Source organism: Prionailurus bengalensis, chromosome A3 (genome assembly GCF_016509475.1).
Source record: "Prionailurus bengalensis isolate Pbe53 chromosome A3, Fcat_Pben_1.1_paternal_pri, whole genome shotgun sequence".
Classification (NCBI taxonomy): Eukaryota; Metazoa; Chordata; class Mammalia; order Carnivora; family Felidae; genus Prionailurus; species Prionailurus bengalensis.
This window is the reverse complement of record NC_057354.1, coordinates 121,510,189-121,530,963: the sequence shown is the minus strand read 5'-3', so window position 1 is coordinate 121,530,963 and position 20,775 is coordinate 121,510,189. Positions and strand designations below refer to the sequence as shown.

The following is a 20,775-nucleotide window of genomic DNA, read 5'->3' as shown; positions in this document are numbered from 1 at the left end:
TCAGCTGATAGTGAAGGTGGAGGATCAAGTTTCAGAGGTTTGAAAAAAGGGAAGAAAGGAAGGTAGTATTTTCTAAATCATGATAATCCCAGTATAACTTAGTATCCCAGATATCCCAACATATAAAAGCAGGACCACGGGGGAGGTCCCTCAACTCCTAGCACACGTCAGCAATCTACCCCACCTATAATAGGGTTGGCTGTGTCCTGGAATTTCTGCAAGTTTCTGAATCCAGATAGAGTGAGGAGAGACTGAGGCAGGTTTGGATGGGGCCCTGGCCTGTGAGATGAATCACTTGGCTCTGGCCGCACTAGGCTTCAGACGGTTCAGCTGAGCTGAGGAACTCTTTCTGCTCTTGTTGGCCTCTCATTCCTATATCACACGTATCTCTTCTTTTCTGTCACCTTCCAAAGGTTTTAGCAACAAAGGAGCACACACTTTGATCCTTGATTGGTAAGAAGACACAAAAGAAGGCTGCTGTAGAGAAGCCATTTGCCAGCAGGATTCATTCATGCTGAGGACCAAGGAAGGCACTCAAGCACCTGCAATAAACTCCACTTAAATTCAGTGTCTGTATGATAATTAAGAAATCACAATACCTTGTATTGATAATTATTACAAATGTATGTTCCCCAGAAGTTAAATATTGCCTGAAAGATCCAATAAAAATAATGACAGCTGGGGCACCAGGGTGGCTCAGTTGGTTAAGCCTCCGACTCCTGATTTCTGCTCAGGTCATGATCTCATGGTTAGTGGGTTTGAGCCCCATGTGGGACTGTGTCCTGATGGCATGGAACCTGCTTGGGATTCTTTTTCTCTCTGTCTCTCTCTCCCCCCCTTACCCCTCCCCTACTGGTGTTCTCTCTCACAAAATCGTTGAAAAAAAAAAATGATAGCTACTTTACTGAATGCCTGTCAATTCACTTGATCTTTCCCTAAATCAAGGTAGGTGTGTCCCCTTTGGTCAGGCACCCTTAAAATCCATTGCCACATATTCTCCCCAGGTTTTTCTAACAGTTTTTAGAATATTAAAAAAATTTATTTTGAGTATGATTACATACTTGCTGATTCTGATTCTGCATAGCACCTTCTGGCTCATGTTGAGGCTGACCCCTGGTCTCGGGAAGACACAGTAAGACCTAGAACACAGGAGAGAAGAATTTTGTTTTCCTTAGGCAAAGGGAACACTAAAAATCATTCCTCTCCTGATTGTAGCCCTAGATCATGCAGATAAACTGTATGCTCTTTGTAGTATCAATTTAGAAGACGTCTATTCATTTGAAGCCAGTCAAAATGTAGGGTGGTGTTGGGTTGGACAGTTGAAGGCCCCAGATGGGTGGACATGGCATCTCCTGGGGACCCTCCTCCTCCCTGACCTGCCCTCATCCTTGGCGTCCCCTGCGGGAACAAGAAAAGGGTAGGCCCTGTTGAGGGAAGTGGAGCTTCGAGTTTCAACCCAGTGCTTTGTTTTTATTTATTTATTTATTTATTTGTTTATTTATTTATTTATTTATTTATTATTCTTTTTTTTCCCCCCAGTGCTTTGTTTTTAAAAGGATGCTCCCTTTTCCGTCTTGCAATACTCCGTCTGGTGGTGGGTTAGCTGGCTGGGGAGGGGCTTGGGGGTTCAGGAGTCGCTGTCCTGCATCTTGGGGAGCCCACGCCGTCCACCGTGGAGCCCCAGGCTGGGTGGGTGACCCCACAGCAATATGTGGGGGAAGCGTAATTACCCCTTTTGAAACTGAGTCTTGGGGGGATGCCAGGATTTTGTTTTGTTTGTTTTACTTAGGGACTTTACCACGTGGCAGAGCCAGGATTCAAACTGCTTTCTGCCTTACCAAGTCTCTTCAATTTACTCTCTCCCCTCAGGGATCCTATTATCTATGGCTTCCCAGAAAGTGTCTACCTGTGGTGAACATTTCAGGCCAGAAAAATTAAAAGAATGGCCAGAGCTCGAGTCAGTTGCTTTAATGGAGGTAAAGTAACGTGGCATTTGGGGACGTTATTTTGGCGATGGGACATAAATCCCTTGAGAAGTATTTTATCTTAGTCACGGTTGGATTCCCTAGAACTAGAACAATGCCTGGCAGAAGCAAGGCACTGTTAAGAACTCACTGAATGGGAATGATCCGGGACCAAATTTGACCAAGAGTGGTTCGAGTGCCCCTGCTGTCGCTCACTAGAGGTTCAGGACACCCACAGGGCGGTACGGTGGGTGGGTACAGGCTGCAGTCCCGGAGCTCTGCCGGCGGAGAAGCCAGGTCTGGGCTCGCCAGTTGATTCTGCCACTTAAGGGTCTGGTAAAGCAATGATTTCCTCATAAAGGAAGTGTCATTATTTTACATGATCCTATAATTTGCCTCACTGTAAAGAGAAGCTCTTGGAGTAGTCCTTTATTTTGCTCCTTTTGCAGTGGTAGCAGTAAAAGTGGTGAGACCTTTAAACATTTGTGTCTGTGCGCGTGTGTGGGCATGAAAAGCTGTGGGTTTCAAAAGTGCTGCCAAAAGTCATTAATATCTTCCTTATGTTTTCTGGCAAAATCACAAAGAAAGCTCGGAGCTATGGAAGTCAAAAATGTTTATTTCCTTAAACAAAAAGTAGTTTGAAAATCAGACACATGATCAATATTATAATATATGCTGAGAATAGAATGGGTAAAAAAAATGTGATTTTCCACGATGTTTGTCAAAGTAGATGTTTCTACTTCTCCAAATAAATAGATTGATTTGTTCTAAGTCTATAGTATCAGGGGAAAACACTTAATTGTTTTACATGGTTTTTCAATTGCCATCTTAAAATGAGTCTAAGAAGGAGTCAAAGCAAAATTCTGCTTACATCAACAAGATAGTTTTATTTTGAAGACCTGAAGAGCTGTCTGAATATTATTTTAGATTTCATGTGTTGCTGTTAAATATATGGGTAACAATGCAACTCTCCTTTTTGAGATTTCTTTTATTCACAGATTTGTTATCTGAGTTTGGGGTCTAGTTTGTTTTGATGCATTCACTTGAAAGAACTGAAAGAAGAGCCAGAGATTGAAAAACATAGTTTTAAGAACCTGTATTATTTTACACTAGTTCTAGGTAATAGCATATCTCTTCCAGATACTGGATTTTTATTGTCTTTCCATTTGTTCCTTCTTAGTCCTATAAGCATAAAAGTTGGACGATCAGTCCCTAGTGATCCAGATGAAAAACCCTAAGGTGATAAATATTGAGCTTGGGTTCACAGAAAATCGTGTTTGAAAACTTCTCTTAATAACACAAGAAACAACAGCTGTTGGCGAGGATGCAGACAAAGGGGAACTCTCTGGCACTGATGGCGGGAATGCAAACTGGTTCAGCCACTCTGGAGAGCAGTGCGGAGATTGCTCAAGAAACTAAAAATAGAACATCACCCACCATCCAGCAATTGCACTATTAGGTATTTACTGAAAGGATACAAAAATACAGATTTGAAGGATACATGCACCCCGATGTTTATAGCAGCATTTGTCAACTATAGCCAAACTATGGAGAGAGTCCAAATGCCCATTGACTGATGAATGGATAAAGAAGATGTGGTATATATACACACTGGAATATTACTCAGCTATCAAAAAGAACGAAATCTTGCCATTTGCAATGACATGGATGGAGCTAGAGTGTATTATGCTAAGCAGAATAACTCAATCAGAGAAAGACAAATGCCATATGATCGCACTCATATGTGGAATTTAAGAAACCAAAACAGATGAACATATGGGGAGGGGGAGAGAAGAGAGGGAAACAAACCACAAGAGACTTTGAGTGATAGAGAACAAACTGGGCTGATGGAGGGAGGTGGGTGGAAGACGGGCTAGATGGGTAATGCGTACTAAGGAGTGCACTTGTGATGAGCCCTGGGTATTGTATGTAAGAGATGAATCCTTGAATTCTACTCATGAAACCAATATTGCACTGAATGCAAATTAACTAAAATTTAAATTAAAATTTTCCTTAATAAAAATGTTACAAAATACTCTTTGAGGTATAAGCAGTAGATTTACAGTAAAAGTATTGGTAAAATACAATGAATTTTGTCATTCTGTTTTGTTTCTTTAGGATTTACATCCTGACATTCAGTTCTGTAATTTTAGGTGTTAGCTAGAGAAGACATTGATGAAGCTATACATGCAATATTATTTAGAGAAAATTACATTGCCAAGGTAAGAGTTGGCTACAGCCTGGATTCTAAGTATGTTCCAGGTAAGCAAGAGTGGTGCAGAGCAAAACGGCTAAGAGGATGTCACTGTGTCACAGAGATTCATTTTGCTGAGAGAATGAACCTCCTCTGGTTGATCTGTTTATACAACATAGATCTGAAATTGTGCCACCTCCTTGCAGGGTCACTGAGAGGCCTGGATTCCTAGATCTGCCCGTGAAGGATCTGAGAGATCGTTCTAAGAGCTCCCCCTCTTTGTTCTGGTATTGAATAGAAATTCTTTCTGACTAAAACTTACCTCTTTCTCATATGTTCCCAAATCGAAAAGGGGATATATAAAACCACCAGAGATAGTATTTAAGGGTAATGTCCAATTGTACTCAGAGTTACTATGAAATTAATAAAGTTAAAGGAGTTTTCATTTTAATGAGATTGAAATTTGGTGTTACAGTGGTACTTTAATGTTTGTGTTCTAATTTACAAAGGAAGTTCATATATATTTTCAGCTAAGCATCAAAAAGAGGTAGGTGGGGGGCACCTGGGTGGCTCAGTGGGTTAAGCATGTGACTCTTGGTTTCGACTCAGGTCATGATCCGGTCATATTTGAGCCTGGCAGTGTGGAGCCTGCTTGGGATTCTCTGTCTCTTCTCTCTCTGCCCCCCACCCCCAACTTGCTCTATCTCTGTCTCTCTCAAAAAAATAAACTTAAAAAAGAGCGGGGGACACCTGGGTGGCTCAGTTGGTTGAGCGCCGACTTGGGCTTAGGCCATAATCTCATGGTGAGTTCGAGCCTTGTGTCAGGCTCTGTGCTGACAGTGCAGAGGCTGGAGCCTGCTTCTGATCCTGTGTCTCCCTCTCTCCCTGCCCCTCCCCCTGCTCATGCTCTGTCTCTCTCTCTCTCAATAATAAACATTAAAAAAAAGGTAGGTGGGATTACCCTCCTATAGATTCAGACAGAGATGCTGGTGTAAGTCTAGCGCTCTTTCTACTCTACCAGTTTTGTCACAGACTTTGATGATGAAGGCTAGAGACATGCAGTGGGTGACAGGAATGCTTTGAAATCCTTAAAAAAAAAAAAAGGAGTTTCATGAGTTAGAAGTGGTTTGAATGTGGTTTAATCTCCAGGCACACTTCTGCTTTAGAACCTTTCATGGGTTCTTCCTGCTCTATGCTCTTAGGTTCCCCTCCTGAACTTTATTATGTTCTTTGATTATCTTATGCTAGGACCTTGCAACCCAAATGTGTTGAGAGTTTAAAAGTGGGAACAAGTGTTTCTCCCCCTTATTCAAATGACAATAAATGGAAACCTTAATAATTTGTTTTCCTTGTTTGTATCATTTCATTAAGGACTGGATATGTATTTTCAGCATCTGGATATTTTTAAGGAAAGAAGAGGAGAGGTGTTACATAAAAAATGGATTGAAAATGTTGCAGAGCCTGTTCAGAGAATTGCAGAAAAAGTAATTTCATACGGAGGGTTGGAGAAAATGAAACAAGAGAATCTTGAATGTCTTTTAAAGCGCACAAATAAAATGGTACTGAGAGTTCTTTGTTTTCTTAATAAAGTATACTTTAAAGAGTTGGGCCAACATTTTCACTGGTTATTATGCAAACAGTCCTGACATTATTTTTGTATTTAAGATGAATTCACAGAATTGTAATACAGCTTACTACATTTTTAAACCTGGAGTTTCAGAAGGAAGGAATAAAAGTATTGATTTGGAACTAGATTTATCAGGAATGCTTTTAAGTAAATGTACAGAGAATAGCAGTAGCTTAAATCATAAGGACACTTATTGTTCACTTAACAAGAAATTGATGGGTAGGTGGTCTCACTGTGGGTTTTGGCAGTGTAGAAATGTCATTTATCACCCAGGTTTTTTCCTATAATTCTTTTCCGCTATCCTTAATATTTTTGTTTTTTCCTCATCACTCTTACATTTGCAAGCACATTTGGTTACTTACAGCTTCAGGTGTTAGGTCTGTGCTCAAGACAGGAAGAAGGGGTAAGGAGTGGTGCCAGGGTACCTTTATCTTATACCTGATCCTTTGATCTGGAAGCAGAGTCCCCAGAAGCTCCTAGCAGATTTCCCCTTAGATCCTCTTCGCCATAAATGGGCCACATTGCAAGTCCTAGCTAGAAGCAGAGGCAGGAAAGAGAGCGTAAGGCATTCTAATCTTTCAAGTAGGAAGAGAGCAAGGGAGAAGGGGATTCCATGCTGTTCAGTCAGTCAAACATTAGGTGTAGGGACCATAGCTTTCTACATACTGTTCCTCAATTTGGCTTTATAAAAGAATAAAATTTTGCTGCTGCTTTTGGAAATTTTTCTGTTTTAACCTTGAGGTCAGGACCCTCTTTTGGAATTTAGGTCTGCCTAAGTTCCCAGGTACTTACTGGAGATCTAGCATAGTTTGCCTGGAAAGTTAGAGTATTGATTTCGTGAGCAAAATTTCTGGATATGAACATTAAATACTTCTTTCTAAGCACTCTAAGAGGCAGAGCTCAGTGTCAAATCCATATGTCTTTGAAACCAAAGTGCACAGGCTTACAGTTGTGCTCAGAAATGTGATTGTACAAGTACAGGATGGGGAAGCCATGCCTTAGAAAAGGCATGTGTTGAAGTCCGAGTGGTTAAAAAAAATTTTTTTTAAATGTTTATTTTGAGAGAGAGAGAGAGAAAGAGAGAGTGCGAGCAGGGGAAGGGCAGAAGGAAGGAGATAGAGAATCTGAAACAGGCTCCAGGCCCTAGCTGTCAGCACAGAGCCCAACGCAGGACTCAAACTCACAAACTGTGAGATCATGACCTGAACCAAGGTCAGATGCTTAACCAACTGAGACACCCAGACACCCCTGGAGTGGTTTTAAATGACAGTAAATTCAACGTGAGTTGACTATGGGAGCGGACTTCTAAGAAAACATCTGGGCTCTTAGGCTGTATTGAGGGAGGCAGTGCTTGGAGTGGGAAGCATCAAAGTCCACCGTGTTGCTATCTTGTCACTCCTGATTCATACTGTAGAGGGGATCTTCAGCAGTTGCAGAACCTTTAGAAGAGGGTGGAAGCTTGACAACATCTCCTGGGAGGAAAAGTGGGAAGAAATATGGGTTATTTAGTCAGAGGAAGAAATGACAGGAAGGGGGATGAAAACGAAACATTTAAAAGACTGATGGGTGGGTGATGGGTAGATTAATTTTTTGTTGTTTTGAGGTAGAGTATTAGTGTCTCCAGTGCCAAGGCAGATTTCAACTCAGTCTAAGGACAGACTGGTGGTTAGAATGGCCAAAAGAGTACTTGGCTGGCAGAGCAGAAAGTTCTCAGATTAAGGGTAGTTGATGACTTCAGACTAAACTTGATGATTACTACCCCCGGAAGGTGGAGAGCTGTCTCTGCAGTCTAAATTACTTCTGAGGTTTCTTCTAACCCTTTGAATCTATGATTTTCTACAAAAACAGAATAAAGCATTTGGCTTTTTTGAATCTTGCAAAACACATTGTATACAGTGATTTGCTCTTAGGTGTATTATTTTTTTTCTAAAGGAAATTGTATTTGGAAATCTTTGTGATCCTGAAGTATACAACCCTTTTTATATGACAAAAAAGGACCCAAATTATGGAAAGGTAAGTAAGTTTCATTCATTCATTCATTAATTCACTCTTAGAAGCTCTGGGGTTGGGGAAAACCTAGTCATTTTAGAAGCCTTCTAGTTATCCTGTATTCATTAAAGAAAGTCCATAAAAGCATTTCCTCTGAGTTTTAGATTAGGAATCCAAAATAATTTCACCTACTGGGAAAATTACATGTTTGTGTGATAATGTTTCTGCTCATTCATTCTTCCATTCACATTTAGCAAACTGGAAAGGAAGACATGGGCAGCAAGACATGGGTGTGACAAGTGTCACAGAATTAGTACAGGGAGCAATGGCCTGAGAGGCAGAGCTCCTTTCTGTGAAAGGTGGAAGGAGGGATGCAGAAAAGGCTGCCCAGAGAACTAGTAGTTGGGTCTGTAACGAGTGTTCACGTTTTAAACTTGCCAATATAGGAGTTAAAATTTTGCGATGTAGATTCAGGTTTTTTACTCCTGTGTAGGAAAAGTACCCACCAGGTAGCATAAGTTATTTAAAAGTATGTGTGTGGCTTTGAAGAAAGAAGTGGTTGGTTTTGCTTCTCTCGGAAAACCAAGGCAGATCACTGTTATGAAGATAAGAAGGTTCCTTTGGCTCTGAGAGACTCGCTAATATGGTGTAGGTTAGTCATTTTGCTGCCTTGCTTATCCAGTAATTGTTTACCTCATACATACTTTGGGGACCAGCATTGGGCCAGGTGTATGGGGGAAAATAAAGAAGGGGAAAATGGTTTCTAGTTTAAAGCGTAAAGTTAGGAATGGGGAGGAGAAAACCACCTCTCTCCACAACCTCTCTACCCCAGCCTCTCGACACTCACCCACACTGAGGTTTACCTGCCCTCCTGTTCTCACAGACCCTTAAAGACTGGTTGTCAGCTCTCCCAGGACCACTCTTACTCCCAGGCCACTCACTGCCTTGCGCTCCTAAAGCATCCTCTTCTGACACCTCTCATGACTAGATTGTCACTGTATATGATTTTCTGTTCTAGACAGAGAGGTTCTTGAGGATAGGAACTCACTGGGAGGTGGCACCCAGTGGCGTCAGCACATATTTATTGACTGGTGCACTGATGCAGTAGAAGTCTTGATGGAGTGTGCTACTTCTATCAGGAGGCTCTCCTTCCAGTTAGCCACTTATGACTCAATGAAATGTCCTAATGTGAGACAGATAACCTTTACCCTTTCCCTGCTCAATGGGTTGACATTATTCACGGGTCGACATTATTCATGGGTCATTAATCTTTGGTGTACAGTAAGGCCATACTCGAATGCTTCAGACAGACTTAGAGAGCTTAATACAAAGCACTTGGATCCTCGAAATTATTTGTCTTGTAGGTTATGTTGCCTTTGTTTTGTGATTCCCTGTTTAGAAGATGGCAAGAGATGGATGAAGAGAAGAGAGCTGTTTTTCAAAATAAGACAGGTATTTTGTGATCATTGGGCTTTATTTTTAGAGACTTATAATTGTCCGGTGATTTCCTACCAGAAGAGTGACTAAGTTGACATTAAGACTGTTGATTTAGATTTTTTTTTTTTATCTTCCTATAGGAAAACGATACACCTTAAAAGAATGTAAAGACCTAGAGAAGGCCAGGCTTTATGCCACATTGCCCCATTTCACTTTTACTCTACATGATGTTATTCTAAGAGTGGCATAAAGCCTCTGCGAGATCTGTGAGAAACAAAACACCTAGTAAATGCAGGTAAGGGTGCACTAACTAATGAATGGATCCTTTTACCATCTCCATTGTTTTGCCTTTTACAGAATGTCATGTGGTTAGAATCGCACAGTATAGCTATAGCCTTTTCCAGATTTTACCTTTATCCTTAAAGGATGTTTTCACAGGATTAAGAATATTAGGTTGGCAATTCTTTTTCTTTTTTTTTTTTAAGTACTTATTTATTTTGAGAGAGAGGTAGAGAATGAGCAAGGTAGGGGCAGAGAGAGAGAGAGGGGAGACAGAAGATCCGAAGCAGGATCTCTGCTGACAGCAGAGAGCCTGATGTGGGGCTTGAACTCATGAACCATGAGATCATGACCTGAGCTGAAATGGGACACTTAACTGATTGAGCCACCCAGGCACCCCAGCAATTATTTTTCTTTAACACATATCCCACTGTATTTAAAAAAAATGTTTATTTATTTTGGAGAGAGAGAGAGCGCAAGCAGGGGAGGGGCAGAGAGAGATGGAGACACAGAGTCCGAAGCAAGCTCCAGGCTCTGGACTGTCAGCACAGAGCCCAGTGGGTTCATGGGGCTCGAACCCACGAACTGTGAGATTATGACCTGAGCCAAAGTCTGACACTTAACCCACTGAGCCACCCAGGCACCCTTGTATTTTTTTATTCTACCCAGAAGATAGTTTTATTTTATTTTAAATTTATTTATTTATTTTGAGAGAGATAGAAAACGGGCAGAGGGGCAGAGAGAGAGAGAAAAGAGAGAATCTCAAGCAGGCTCTGCACTGTCAGCTCAGAGCCTAATGCAGGGCTGGATCTCATGAACCGAGAGATCATGACAGGAGCCCAAATCAAGAGTTAGATGCTTAACTGACAGAGCCACCCAGGTGCCCCTCCCCAGAAGATAGTTTTGATCAGCATACAGGAACTTGATAAAAAAATCCATCCACACCTGTAGGATAACAGCCCACTTTTAAAAACTGGTCCCAGTACACTGACCAAATTTCCCAGTGAGTATTAGTATTCTTTTTCAACGTTTATTTATTTTTGGGACAGAGAGAGACAGAGCATGAATGGGGAGGGGCAGAGAGAGAGGGAGACACAGAATCGGAAACAGGCTCCAGGCTCTGAGCCATCAGCCCAGAGCCTGACGTGGGTCTCGAACTCATGGACTGCGAGATCGTGACCTGGCTGAAGTTGGACGCTTAACCGACTGCGCCACCCAGGCGCCCCCCCAGTGAGTATTACTAACAGCAAATTTATTTATTTTTCTTTTTCCTCTCATAACTACTTTAAAGATTTTTTCCCCACAGACTTTTTATTTTATTTTTTAATAACTATTTTAATCACCCAGTGCTCATCACAACAAGTGCACTTCTTAATCCTCATTACCTATTTAACCCATCCCCTAACCCACCTACCCTCTGGTAACCATCAGTTCTCTATAATTAAGAGTTTGGGGGTGCCTGGGTATTCAGTCATTTGAGAGTCCAGTTCTTGATTTTGGCTCAGTTTCTTAATTTTGTCCAGTTCTTGATTTCATGATCCTAGGGTTGTGGGATTGAGCCCCTTGTTGAACTCTACGCTGAGCATGGAGCCTGCTTAAGATTCTCTCTCCCCAAGAAGAGGTGGTATGTATGTATGTATGTATATGTATGTATGTATGTATGTATATATATATATATACATACATACATACATATGTGTGTATATATACATACACACACATACATACACACACACATACATACATACAATGGAGTATTACTCAGCAATCAAAAAGAATGAAATCTTGCCATTTGCAACTACGTGGATGGAACTGGAGGGTATTATGCTAAGCGAAATTAGTCAGAGAAAGACAAAGATCATATGACTTCACTCATATGAGGACCCTAAGACACAGGACAGATGAACATAAGGGAAGGGAAGCAAAAATAATATAAAAACAGGGAGGGGGGGACAACACATAAGAGACTCTTAAACTCGAGAACAAACAGAGGGTTACTGGAGGGGTTGTGGGAGGGGGGATGGGCTAAATGGGTAAAGGGCACTAAGGAATCTACTCCTGAAATCATTGTTGCACTATATGCTAACTAATTTGGATGTAAATTAAAAAAAACAAAAACGTAGATCTTTAAAATATTTTCTTTATTTTCTGGCAAATGTCAAATTTCATTTAGCAAATCTTAAGAATAGTGTATAAAATATGTATTATAGCACAAACAAATGATGAATAAAAATGCAAAAAAAAAAAAAAAGATTCTCTCTCCCTGTGCCCCTCTTCCCTGCTTGTGCTCTCTCTAAAAAAAAAAGAAAGAAAAAGAAAAGAAAAGAAAAAGTTTCCTGATTAAAAAAAAAAAAGAGTATTTCTTGGTTTGTCTCTCTCTCTTTTTTCCCCCATTGCTCATTTATTTTGTTCCTTAAATTCCACACGAGTGAAATCATATGGTATTTGTCTTTCTCTGACTTATTTCACTTAGCATTATATTCTCTAGGTCCATCTATGTTGTTGTGAATGGCAAGGTTTCATTCTATTTTATGGTTGAACGATTCCATTGTATGTATGTATATATACACCACATCTTCTTTATTCATCTATCAGTGGACACTTGGGCTGCTTCCATATCTTGGCTATTGTAATTAATGCTGCTATAAATACAGGCATGCACATATCCCTTTGAATTAGTGTTTTTGTATTCTTTGGGTAAATACCCTGTAGTGCAATTGCTGGATCGTAGGGTGGTTCTCTTTTTAACTTTTTGGGGACCCTCCATTCTGTTTTCCACAGTGGTGCACCAGTTCGCATTTCCACCAACAATGTAAGAGGGTTCTCCTTTCCCCACATCCCTACTAATACCTGTTGTTCCTTGTGTTGTTGATTTTAGCCATTATGACAGGTCTGAGGTGATATCTCATTGTAGTTTTGATTTGTATTTCCCTGATGATAAATGATGAACATTTTCACATATCTGTTGGCAATCTGTATATCAGGAATAAACTCCACTTGATTGCAGTGAATAATTTTTTTTCAATGAATTGTTGAATTTGGTTTGTTAATATTTTGCTGAGGATTTTGCATCTACATTCTTGTGTGGGTGGGTGGGTGGTGTCTTTATCTTGTTTTGATATCAGGGTAATGGTGGTTTCATAGAACGAATATGTAAGTTTTCTTTCCTTATCTATTTTTGGAATAGTTGTCTCCTCCCCATATTTTAGGTATATGGTGTAATATTTGACATCCTTTTATTTTGTGAACTCCTTGACTGAGTTTTACAGAAATATTCATGTTTACTAGTTTTATGTTTCCTGCCTTCATACTGTCACTTTTAGTCTTTCCACTCAGAGTCCCCTTTAATATTTCTTGCTGGGCTGGTTCAGTGGCCATGAACTCCTTTAGTTTTTGTTTGTCTGGGAAACTCTTTACCTGTCCTAGTCTTGCTAGATAGAATATTCTTGGCTACAGGTTTTTCCCATTCAATATATCATGCCACTCCTTTATGGTTTGGAAAGTTTCTGCTGAAAAATCCACTGATAGCCTTATGGGGTTTCCTTTGTATGTAACTATCTTTTTTGGATTACTGCATTTAATTTTTTTTTTATTACTATATTTTGCCACCTTAATTACAATGTCTTGGATATGTTTTGTTGATTTTGTCAGGGGGTTTCTCTGTGCCTCCTGGATTAGATGTTTCCTTCCCCAGATTAAGTAAATTTTCAGCTATTATTTCTTCAAATAAATTTTATGCCTCCATTTCTCTCTCTCTTCTTCTTGTGGGACTCCTATTATATGAGTGTTATTACATTTTATTGAATCACTGAGTTCCCTAAGTCTATTCTCATTTTGCATAATTCTTTTTTCTCTCTTTTCAACTTGATTCTTTTCATTACTCTGTCTTCCAGGTCATTAATTCATTCTTCTGCTTCTTCCAGCCTGCTGTTCATTCCATCGAGTGTGTGTTTCATTTTGTTTACTGAACCCTTTATTTCTGCTATGTTATTCTTATCTCTATGTTAATGGTCTGATATCCTCCATTGTTTTCTCTTCCAGTGTGTAACCTTATGACCATTACTTTAAATTATCCATCAGCCATATTACTTATATCTGTTCCATTTAGATCTCTGGCCATGGCCTTGTCCTGTTCTTTCATTTGGGACAAAGTCCTCTGTCTTCTCATTTTGTCTAAGTCTCTGCCTGTTTCTGTGTGTTGGGAAAGTCAGCTATGTCTCTTGTTCTTGAGGTTAATGGTTTTATGAAGAAGAGATCTTATAGTTCCCTGCCATGCAGTGTCTCCTGTGTACTAGGGCCTAGCAGTTCCAGGGGTGTCTCCAGTGTGTGGTGTCTGTGCTCTGTTGTTTTGTTCTGCCTGCTTTATCCTTCAGGCCAGTTGTCTCCATAGTCTCTCTTTGCCTGTTGTGGGCAGTGTTTGGTCTCTGGTCTTAATGTGGTGTGTTTTAACTAGGTGTGCCCTGTCTGCTTCTTAAATGAGCTCTGTCACCACCGCCCCTGGAACTGAGGCTCTGCAAAACTCCCAGGTCAGGAAATGTGGTTTGGGCAGAGATTTGGGCCCATCTTCGGCTGCACTGGGACTGAGGCAAGCATGACTTTAGAAAGGGCAGTTCCACTGAAGCATGGGGTGTGACAAGGGTTGGTGTAAGCAAGTTAGGTAGGGAGTATTTGTGCTGTGCTGGGTCCCACAGGTAGCTCTGTGCTTTTGCTGAAGGGTAGGGGAGGGAAATGGCACCTGCCAATTCCTTGGTTCCTGGAGGAGTCTCTCTGTGAATGCTGCTTCTCTGGGACACGCCCTGATAGGAGCAACTGATCTCCCCACTGTGTGCCCCAGGTGCTCTTGAGGTTGTTGTTTCCATGCTGTATATCTGCAAGTTGTTTGCCCTGCCTTCTCTCCAAGAGCATTCCTGATGTCCTCTGAGATTTTCCAGAGCCAAGAACCCTGACCTTTAGAACTCCAGGCTTTAAGTCCCACTGGTTGCAGAACTCATGAAATTTGGCCCCTCCTGCTTTCCAAGCCAATTACTATGGGGATTCATTTTCCCCCTGTGGGATCCCCTGTTAGTCTGGCTCTCATCCTTTTCCACTACCGTGGCTCCCTTCCCACTGGCCATGATCTGTTTCTCTCCCAGACTGTGTCTCTGCATTTCTTACTTTCTTTGATGTGGCTCTTCTCTGCCTTTAGTTGTGGAGTTAGTTCTGCCAGTCTTCAGGTCAATTTTTGGGGTATTTAGGATGATATGATAGTTGTCTAGTTGTATATGTGAGATGAGGTGAGTTTAGCCGCCTCCTACTCTACTGCCATCTTCCCCTTCCTCCTATCCTGTTGTCTTTTACTCTTTCAGTTGAAAACTCAGCTGCTGGCCTCACTGTTGATCCTTTGAAGAAAATTGTCTTTTTCTCTGGAGGTTTTTAAAATTTTCTTATTGTCTGATTTTCTGTAGTTTTATGAATTTCTTTTTATCTTTCCTACTTGGAATCCATAGGTCATCTTGTACCTGTAAATTGATGTCTTTAATCAGTTCTGGTGATTATTACCTCTGCCATATTCTCTCTCTCCTCTTTCTGGTACTCCAGTTAAATATATTTTAGATTTTCTCACTATCTCACTGCATCCTCACTGTCTCTTACCATTTTTTTGTGTGTATTTTCCGTCTTTTTTGTTACTTTATATTTGATTCTGGATATTTTACTAATTTATCTTCAGTTGTATCTAATACTCTTTTGTTAAACCTATCAATGAATTATTTTTAGTTGTTTTATTTTTATAGTTCTAGCTCTAGCATTTTATTTGTTTCTTTTTCAGGTAGGTTTTGGGGAAGGCTGTCTGGAATCAGGGCCTGGAGTATCTCTATCCTCTACTGGGACCCTATCTCAATGCACTGCTTGACTTGCCTGCCACTAGGAAGGAGTTGAGAACAAGGTTAACTACCCACCTTCCAAGATCACAACCAGGCCTGGGAGAAAAAAAAAATCCACAAAAGAAATGCTGAGACCATGGAGAAGTGTGTGTACCCTGCTACCTGAGGTTGGCAAATTCCCCCAGTGGAGAAAATAGCCAGAGATTGCCAGCTCATTCTGAAAGAGCTGTCTCCTCTCTGAAAATTTCCAATGACTTTAAAATGACAAAAAATTTTTTTTCCTAGGGTGGGGTAGTAAATATTCTGTTTTTCTAGTTGTTGCAGCAAGAGTGTTGGCCTGTGCAAAGTTCTAAATCCTATATAAAACGTGGAAGTCCTGTCATGCTCTCTTGACATTTCCCCTTTTTAAAAAAATTGTTATTTATTTATGAGAGAGAGAGTGAGTGAGCAGGGGAGGGGCAGAGAGAGATGGACACAGAATCTGAAACAGGCTCCAGACTCTGAGCTGTCAGCACAGAGCCTGACACAGGGCTTGAACCCATGAGCTGTGAGATCATGACCTGAGCTGAAGTCAGATGTTTAACCGTCTGAGCCACCCAGGCACTCCAACATTTTCTTTTTATCTTTCATCCAGAGTTTTACTGGAGTGAACAGTGCTACTTGCTGTTTCCCCTTCTGATTTGGAAGTTTTATGTTTTATTTCTTGGCTTGTTTATACATTTTAGCAAACAATTTAGACTTCAATAATTATATAACTTCCCATCTTCCAGCAAGACAAAGGCTTTATTTTGCTTTATTTCGTCATCCCCACTTTGTAGCTCCTCAGCTCCTTAAATGGTATTCTGCCCTTTAATCTGGTATCCTCCAGTGAATTCTCCACCTAGCAGCTGGAGGAATGTCTTTGAAGTGATGGAACTTCTCCAGTTAAAAACCCTTCAGTAGCTTCCCATAACCCTTACAATAAAGTCCAGACACTTAGCATAGCACATAAGGTGCTATGGGCCTTGCCAGCCTTTCTGGCTTCATCTAAAAATATCCCTTTCCCTTAAGGAAAAGAAGTATAAATAAACTACAAAAATATCTGGGTCAAATCAGCACAGTTATAACTGCCTGACCTGCCATGTTGTTTCATGGCTTTGTTCCATTTTATTACTGGCCATTGTGATCCAGCCAAGAGAGGGAATTATCACATGGTGTGATACCATTACACCCTCCATCTGCTTTTTCCCACCCCAGCAAGCCCCTTGAGGGCAGGGACTGTCTTATTTATCCTGGTGTTCCCAGCACTTAGCTGGAATGCAGTAGAGGATGAGTAAATGCTTGTTGAAGGAAGGAAGGAAGGAAGGAAGGAAGGCAGGCAGGCAGGCAGGCAGGCAAGAATGAATGCAGGAATGAATGGAGGAATGAAGGAGAAAGCTGCTTTCCCTCCACAGGTCTGGGCTTCTCTGGGCGGTGCTGGAAACCCTCTGGGAGGACACACCTGGAAGTGTGTTTGCATGGCCACTCAGTAAAGAAAAGGACTTAAAGACAAGGTGTCTATGTTAGAGACAGTGTGATTACAAAAAGCAGAATCCTCAAGTTAAAAAAAAAAAAAGGAGGGAGGAACCTAGGTAGGTTAGAAATCACTGGTCTGTTACAGAAGCCATGGTCAGTGTCCCAGTTCGTTTGACTCATGTAACAGAATGCCAGAGATTGGGGGGGCTTATAAACAACAGAAATTTATTTCTCACAGTTGTGGAGGCTGGAAAGTCCAAGATCATGGTAGTGGCAGATTCAGTATCTGGTGGGGACCCACTTTCTTGTTCTTAGATGGCACCTTCTTGTTGTGTTCTCACATGTTGGGAAGGGTGAGGGAGTTTTCTAGGGTCTCTTTTATAGGGGCACTAATCTTATTCATGAGGGCTCTGCCTGCATGACCTAATCACCTCCCCTAAACCCCACATCTTAATACCATCACATTGGGGGTTAGGTGTCAACATATGAATTTTGGGGGGACACAAACATTCAGACCATAGCAGTCAGGAGGACAAACAGGCTGCTTACGGGACTAAGAGCCATGTTCTTTCCTCTTTGGGACTATGTGGCTTTCATCAGAGCTTCTTTGTGAACCTACTTCCTTACTTTCTCTGCTTTCTTATGCATGTGCCGGAAAATGGATGCCCCAGGCCTGCCTGAGTTTCTGGTTTAAGCAGTGACAGACTGCCTGGAAGCCACCCTATCCCACTTACAACTCTAGGGGTTGAGGCTCTGGCCCAGGGGCCTCAGCCACGACCAGAGAAGGGTCACATGACTCACTGCCTACCTAACGGTTGTGCCAACAGGGGTGTGTGTGTGTGGGGGGGAACTGATACATGGACAGCCACCAAGTGATGTCTACTCAGTCCTTCCTTTTCATGAAGTATGAGTTTGCTAACTTAATTTGCAGCAATTATTGAATAATACAATTCTGTTTGTATGGAGTTGAAATACTTTTTTTTTTTCTTTGCAGTCCTGAGAAACTTATCTGTTCAGAAAATAAATATCTGCCTGATGAAGAGAATGAGACTACTGACCTAAGACCATTTTTGAAAGGCAATTTCATTCCTCAAAGCTCAGCCAGGAGAATGGAAGGGAAGAGAGGAATTGTGTGGTGAGCAGAGATCTGGGGGAGCAGGGCTGGGATGGCACAAGTTGCAACATGCACAAGATGACAGGCATTGATTTTGGAATTTGAGCCATTGACCCATCCCTCCTTGTGACACAGGTTCCCCAGGGTAGAGAAGGCAGGAGGCAAAAAAGGGAGTGGAAAGGAGCTTGCAGAAGATTTACTTCATGCACAGGAAATGGTGGGGTTGCCTCTGGGCTTGGTGCTGCTGTGCCCTGTGGCAGGGAGTCTGGGGTTTGGAAACTCAGAAAAGGTGCACATAGTGGGACCCCGGAACCTGCTTTGGAGGACAGATTGTGTCCTCATGAGATGAGAGAAATCCTGGTCTGAGAAATTTTCAGAGAAAATTTTCCCTGAATTTTTGCTCCTCTGCCATTTTCCTACCATTTATACATCCACACCAGACCAAAAAAAAAAAAAAAAGGAAAAAAGAAAAATCTGTTCTCCTTAGTGCAGGTAGGAATCTTCTGAAATTTATACTAAAAAAATTAGGCCAAATGATGGTTTACACACGTAAAAGTTATTTATGTAATCAAAAAAGTTGTTTTATATGCAAGCGTTTTCCATGCACAGATTTCTCATCCTGAGCTCACAATCTGACTGGCACATGTATAGCTCTTGCTCGCTTTTCCCTTCCATCCTCTCGTCTCCCACGTCCCGTATCCTAACGCCTTTGGGTGCTTGGGAGTTGTAAGGGTTCGTGGGTGTCTTAAGTGCAGTGGATCTGTGTGTTCACTGACCTCCCCACTCTTGCCTCCATTGCAAAGAGCGTGAAAATCTTGTCAGATAGGTTGTTAACCCAGGTTCCACCCAATCCCATTGTTTTCCCTAGTCTCTCAAGAGAGAAACGGATTTTCCTAAATGGGAGAATGGAAGTTTCCATTCCACAGCAGTTTTCTCTGTGAATAACTGAGAGCCAAGCCCCTCTGTCAGATCTGGGTGGGACTGTAGTCAGCTCTGCCCTTCTGGAAGGGTAGCCTCACTGCTGTCACCAGGAGAGCCAAACAATGGAGTCTGGTTTACACACAATAGAAGTTTATTTCTCGCTCATGTACCAGAAAAGGTTAGGTCAGCAGGGTGTCAGGCTGTCCCTCTTTCATGAGTTTGGCTGATGGAACCTTTGTCATCTTCAGTGCCTGGCTTCCAAGCTTGCCCTGGGGAACCTGAAAAGGGAAGAGGTCATGGAGGAGTTCTCCGTGGGCATGAAGTGTAGGTGGGCCAGGTCTCACATGTTCCACTGGGGAGGACATGGCTGTCCCTAACTGCAGGGGGAGGGTGCTGGGAGAAGTAGCCTCTGCTGCTCTGAGCACAATGGCAGGGAGAGCAGGTGTTCTGCGGACAGCTAGTCACCTCCGCCCTACCATGAAGAGGACAGTACTGTGTGGAGTCCAAAGACCTGGGAAGCCTTGGCTGAGAGTTGCAGAAACCAAAGAGAGTAGGGGAGAGGTGAGGAGAGGGCTGCCTGGAAGGTCTCAGCTCAGGCAGGAGGGCGGAGTGTTGGGTGGGATCCACTGGGGCCTTCTTCTCTGCCCCAGTCAGCCCCTCTTCCCTGCCCTACACTTAGCACTTCCCTTCTGTTCACAGGTTCGAGGTGCCAGACAGCACAGACCACAACCCTGGGCGCCTGGGGAAGGCCAGTGTAGGTGGGGGTCACAGCCCGTGTTAAGAAGAATGATGATGGCAAAAGTCCTGGGGCGGCACCTGGCCTCCCTGCAGCTGGGGTTCAGGCATGGCTGCCGGGAACGGTGCCATCTGTAAGGAGGCCATGGTAATAAAGCTTCACTGAGCTTTACTTCCTCATTTGTGTGCCAACAGTTAAAATGCTGCCAACGGGTTTTCTCTCTCCAGAAGTGTAAGATGTTGCAAGCAGTAACAAACAATAATAGTTACTGTTTATTGAGCTGTTGTGAACTAGGAACTGTGTGAGATATTTTTATATATTAAAAAAAAAATTTAAGTTATTTATTTTGAGAGAGAGTACTAGTGGAGGAAGGGCAGAGAGAGACAGGGAGTGAGAATCCTAAGCAGGCTCCACACTGTCAGCAAAGAGCCCGATGGGGGGCTTGAACTCACGCACTGTGAGAACACGACCTGAGCTGAAAACAAGAGTTGGAAGCTTAACTGACTGAGCCACCCAGGAGCCCTGGAACTGCGTGAGGTATTTATATTCATGTAAAAGTTTTCACAGCAAAATGACAGTATGATCTCCCCTTACGTGAAGCTTGGAGAGGGGTTGAGTAACTTATTCAATGTCAGCTGCACGGCTGAAAGTGGTGGTGGTCTCAATTCCAAGTCTAGGCCGTCTAGTGCCAAAGCACCGGTCCAATCGCCAGAACACACACCCCACTCAGACTCTGTCATGTCAGTCAAATTGCTCAGGATTTCGGTCCCTTTCAGAGAGTGGTTATCCTGTTGGCGTGCCGCAGAGTCCTGATTCTGAAGAGCACTGGGGGGCGGAGAGGGGGTCGGTGGTGGCTTGCTGGGCATCTCTCCTATCTGCTCAGTCCTTTTCCAGGGGACGCAAGGAGTCTAAGGGCACACCCTCCTCCCTCATCCTTCAGAAAATTAGGCTCATGTTTCAGTCAGGAGAGAACTTCATTTCTTAAGAGGCAGAGCTGCAGTCCCAGGTCAAAGCAGGTGACTGGAGTTGTGAGGAGCATGGACATTGAATGTCCTCTGGAGTTTTGTAGAAGTCTGACTCACCTCCTGCAGGCTCCTCTGTCCTAAATCTGAAAAGAACCCTGACACATGTAGACATGGGGAAATGGCAGTAGCCACAG

The 20,775-nt window shown here is 42.3% G+C and overlaps 1 protein-coding gene across 1 annotated transcript; it reads left to right on the top strand.

Moving 5' to 3' along the window:
• The first annotated feature begins 830 nt into the window (after nt 1–830).
• Nucleotides 831–18,394, top strand: FAM228A (family with sequence similarity 228 member A). Its single transcript, XM_043604430.1, is given in 7 exon segments — nt 831–1,976; nt 4,118–4,186; nt 9,139–9,226; nt 9,352–9,448; nt 9,450–9,506; nt 17,840–17,904; nt 17,907–18,394. Coding segments are annotated over 7 exon segments (627 nt in total). The 5' UTR covers nt 831–1,883; the 3' UTR covers nt 18,065–18,394.
• Nucleotides 18,395–20,775: the final 2,381 nt, after the last annotated feature.